The sequence below is a fragment of the Trifolium pratense genome, linkage group LG3 (genome assembly GCF_020283565.1).
Source record: "Trifolium pratense cultivar HEN17-A07 linkage group LG3, ARS_RC_1.1, whole genome shotgun sequence".
Taxonomy (NCBI): Eukaryota; Viridiplantae; Streptophyta; class Magnoliopsida; order Fabales; family Fabaceae; genus Trifolium; species Trifolium pratense.
In genome coordinates, this window is record NC_060061.1 from 32415801 (window position 1) to 32421042 (window position 5242).

Consider the following 5242-nt stretch of genomic DNA (forward strand, 5'->3'; position numbering starts at 1 on the left):
CGGGCACGAAGCTAAAATGCTTGAAGCTAACAGGTAGAGTCGGCTCCAAGCATCCGACTCTAATATTAGCATCGGCCAACCGACTTTAAGCCGGACTCTAAAATGTCGTCCGACGCTACATTAGTCAACGCCTGGAAAACCAACAAAAAAATTTAGCATCGGCCCTCCGACGCTAAAGTCAACTTTTATAAGTCAACTAACTTTTGTAGAGTCCAACATGCCGACGCTAAAGTCACGTTGAAAAGTCAACAAAATAATCATGCGTCAGCTAGGCCGACGCTATACTGGGTTTTTTTTTTCCCTTAAATTCATTTGGTTTCTTGGTTTTGCAGTTAATACTTTAATACTAAGCAAAATAACATCAAATCTGCCACAAAATATTATATTGAGTTAACATAAACACTCAAAGTACTAATTAGTCTGAAACTATACAAACTAATTAGGCATTTCAATGTCAAAGTCAGGACTACAAGATCATATGCCCCAAAAAGTGGTTATCATAATCAGGCATTACCAAAAAGTCATAAAAAGCATAAACATGTTTCAAGCAACAAAGTCGTTCCAATACTAATTAGTCGAACTACAAAATAAGAGTTACCACTACATGTCAAGCATCACCGTCCGAGGATTGTTCATCTAATGACTCTTCATCCAAAGCGTCATCATAATCAGGATGTGAAGGAGGATGGGGGGCATTGCACGATCCACCAGTTGAAGGTTGATCTTTCTCGCCAAGGCTACGCTCCATGAGAAGTGCCTTTATTGCATTCACTTCATTTTGTAACTTATGATAATTCTCTTTAGCTTCTTGAGCTTGAGTTAATGCATTCTCAGCCACCTGTTCAGCTCTAAGTCTAGCTGCCCTCTCCACTTCCAAAGACATACCAGACATTGAACCATGAGGATGATAGGACTGTTGAGTAAAGGACGTACACCCACGTCGGAGGTTGACAGACAAGTCTGCCGTGCCATAAACCCGACCACGGGTATGACCCCCTACCGACTCTTTCCACAACTTAAGCTTTGTCCCTCCATCCACCTGTTGAACACCATCTTCACCTGTTTTGTCAATCTGTGTTTCTGTTGTAGCCAATTTCTTTTTATATGCAACCTATTCAATAGGAAAAACCATGCATTATAAGGAAATTAATGTTATGCAACATAGAAGAGAATTGTACTATTTGCATAAGTAAAAAATAAGAAGCAATATCATATGTAGGCAACTCATAAAGGTCCAATTTATTTATAAAGATACTCATAATTAACTTCCGGTTTAAAAAGAAACTCACAACATTTACGAGTTTAAAAAGAAACTCATAATTTAATACTACATATAAATTCCTCTAATTTACAACTGAGAAACCAGATCACAACAGTTACAACTGAGCAAAAATCAACAGAAAAAACCCACAGTGGCAGCAATAACTTACATAGGTAGCTTCCGATCGACCATCAACCCAAGCTCCAGATTTCCTCTTATGTGTTTTCAAAAACAACTCATCAGGGAACAGATCCTTTTCAAAATTATTGGACTGCAAATAATATATGATTGAAAAAATTAGCATATCAATAATTAATTTCTCAAAAAAACTGCACTGCCACTGCATAGATCTAAATCAAGAAAAACATAAACAACTATGAATAAATTAGTAATAAGTTGTACAAATGTGAATTTAATACGTACGAGCTCAAGTGCTACATCCAGATGAGACTTGCGACCAGAGGTGTGGAGCGCTCCGCCTTTTTTAGAAGATCGATTGATCTTATTTTGATTGGAGATTTTAAGGAAATCCTCGCTCTTCCAGTAGTCTTTAAAAACAAGTATAGGTTGCATGTAGACATCTATCTTTTCTTTGGGGTTTTTAGGTCCAGGTATGAGACAAGTTAAAAACAAGTATGGTTTGGTCATGCACATTTCAGGGGGAAGATTGTATGGGGTAACTATTATCGGCCAACATGAGTATGGAGAAGCAGAAGCTTGAATGTAAGGAGTAAATCCATCAGCACACAAACCCAACCTTACATTTCTGGGTTCCTTAGCAAAGTCAGGATATACATCATCAAAGTGTTTCCATGCTTTTCCATCCGACGGATGGCGAAGGATGTTTGAATTGTTTTTGTTCTTGTGATGCCATGTCATTTCAGCTGCAGACTCAGTTAATGCATATAGTCTTTGTAATCTAGGAACGATAGGGAAATAGAACATTCTCTTTGCTGGGACATCTTTGTACTTTCCCATACCAGTCCTACGAGGAATGAACCTAGGAGCATAACAAAATTTGCACTCAGATAACTTGCTATCATCCTTGTAATATAACATGCAACCATTCTTACAACAATCAATTTTCTCAACCTTCAGCCCTAACTTAGACACCAACTGTGTTGCTTGGTAACAGTTCTCGGGTAAACATTTTTGAACTTGGCATACACTTTTAAGCATCTGTGCAACAAAATCTATACCTTTTTGTGGAACATGCCAATTAGACCTAATTGCTAGAAGCTGAACAGATATTGATAGTATAGACTGAGTAGCACCCTCGTAGATGGGCTTGTTGGTAGATATCAACTTGTCATAAAACTGTTTTGCATCGTCGTTAGGCAACTCATCCTCAACCAATGTCTCATTTCCCGTATTAGCATTCACAGGGGGGACCTCTCCATAAGGTCTAAGAGCATCATACACCATTTGATTCATTGCAATAAATTGGTTTTCATGATGCACGTGCCCAATACTATTCAAACCACCCATTGTATCAACACTAGGCCTCACTTCTCCGTGTTCAGTCCAAATCCAATAGTTTGGTTGAAATCCATTCTTGTACAAGTGAAGTCTAACATTAACTGCTGTAGATATCTTCATACACTTGCAATTTATACACGGACACCTTACCCCTCCCTCGGATATACAAATGGGTTGTTTCAAAGCCCTCTTCACAAATCGTTTAACACCGCGAATGAACTCTTCTTCCAATCCGTTCCTATTAGCAGCTACCCTATTGTACATCCAAGTACGATCCATTTTCTATACGACAAACACTAAATAATTAAGAAAAAGTACAAATCACTCAAAAGTTATTATGTCTTTGTAGGGTTTTTTAGTCACTATATGTGATTAGATAGTTTGACATAAGATTAAAAAAGCAACCACAAATAAAAATACATATTATACAACTTAACCATGCAGAAAAAATTTAATGCATATTTGCGAAAATATAATCCCTTAATCTAATGAGGACTAAATCACAAAACAAGTAAAACAAAACAAACAGTGCCAAAATTAAGTAAAAACAAATCATTTCATTTTCTATTTTTAACATACACTTTATTTCTCAAATCTTATAGCTAAAACCAATAATCATTGGTGTCAATCAACAGAAGAATTCATCTCATGGTCATATGAATTCATCAACAGCACATAATTCAGACCCAATAATTGGAGAGAAAAAAAAAACAAGGGGGGAGAAAGAAGAGTAAAATTATAATACTACATACCTTCAACTATGCTATCTCCTGCTCACTTTTTTGCAAATGCTATAATGAAATTGGCTTCCTTTTCCTATTGCTTTTCAACTTGATAACCGGTAAAAAATAAGATAAAAAAATTCATTAATTAACCAGCAAATACTATAATGTAAATTGCACAGCAATGAAAACGTGGCTGAAGAATTACCATGTAGAAGTGTATGTAAATTGCTATAAATAGGGACTTAAATATTGACCAAACAAACAAGTAAAAATTCTGAACTTCAGTAAAATTCTGCACTGATAATGAACAAAATGTCCATTTTTTTATACTGATAAAATTTTACTCAAGTATATCAAATACAATGAAATACCATGTAACATATGTACTTCTTCAAAACTTTATTCCCTACAAAACATTATCACTAGTCCTCTTTTCTCTTCCAATTAACAAAATCATATTGACATGACCATAAAAGTCACAAACATACACAAACAGGGTCCCTCCATTAATAGCAACCCCAATTCACTTAAACTGTAAAAGTAAAGCCATATGCCACAAGTTTATTTTAATACTACACTAACACAAAGAGGATCACATTATAAGTCATTTGGCTATTGAGCAATTGAATTGTACACTCTATATATATCTAACTAGCCATAAGGTGAAAAAACAAAGTAGATAAAAACAAAACAAACACAATTTGCACGATACAATTAGTCACATAAAATCAAAAGTTAAGAAGCATGATATATTTACCTTATCAAATCTCTTAACAAAATTTATATACCACCCACCAACTGTATATTTCCATCTTGCTGTAAATCACCATTCCCCATCCCTTATAAGATACATGAGCTTTTCCACTTTCTCATACTTAGATAAAAATCATTCTACATACTAAACTACAAAAAACAAAAACAACTCCACACATTCAATTGTTTCAACAATATGAAGTATGAACCTTTTTCTCCATACACAGTCCCAAAACCAAACCAATTATAAATCCGTCCACAACACACACTAATACACAATATTGAGTTGGAATATTCAAAAAAACAGTCCAATCTCCAAATTTACTTCTTAAGTCACACAACAACACTTTTAAAGTTAGAACACTACAAAACATATCAACAAAAGACCAATCCTTAATTTTTTTCAGCAACCTTTCTAAGGAGCTTTTAGCGTTGAGCTCATCATCTTCCAACACTAACCATTAAACCAAAGATTCATTTATTTAATTAATTGTTATGTATAATGAAAAAACAACAATAATCAGACAATTAGTAGTGAATCTTTGCATAAAATCCCAAAAATGAAATAAAATAAAAAAAAACCATAAAAAATCAACATGTTACCACTTTGAAAATAAATTCAAAAAATCCAAATCAACAAAATTTCATAAATCAACACAAACCTGTGAAGGACAATGCAAGTGAGAGACTGTCGTTGAAGAAGAGACCGGTGACGTTCGAGAAAGGGAAAGAGGGTATGATTGAGAAACTGGTGACGTTTGAGATCTCCGGTGAGGTAAGGAGAAGGTGAGTGGTGAGTGATTCAGTCAACGGTGATGGGTTTCGGTGGATTTCGGTGAGTTCGTGAGTGATTCGTGAGTGAGTGATTCGTTCCTCATTCGTGAGTTAGTTTAAGGATTTTGGTGAGTAATCATTGAGTGAGAGTTGGGTTACATTTAGGGATTTTGAGAGTTTGTGAATTGAGTGTGAGAGTTTGTGAATTGAGTATGGGTTTTGTGAGTTTGTGACTGAGTTTTCATTTGGT

At 35.3% G+C, this 5242-nt stretch overlaps 1 protein-coding gene across 1 annotated transcript; it reads right to left on the minus strand.

Annotated features, from left to right (window-relative positions):
* Window positions 1-289: 289 nt before the first annotated feature.
* LOC123913409 lies at window positions 290-4772 on the minus strand. Its single transcript, XM_045964140.1, has 5 exons — window positions 4223-4772; window positions 3493-3570; window positions 1685-3022; window positions 1431-1532; window positions 290-1111 (listed from the first exon to the last, which is right to left on the minus strand). The coding sequence occupies exons 3-5, from the start codon at window positions 3017-3019 to the stop codon at window positions 608-610; spliced, it is 1941 nt and encodes a 646-aa protein (XP_045820096.1). The 5' UTR covers window positions 3020-3022; window positions 3493-3570; window positions 4223-4772; the 3' UTR covers window positions 290-607.
* Between the last annotated feature and the right edge of the window lie 470 nt (window positions 4773-5242).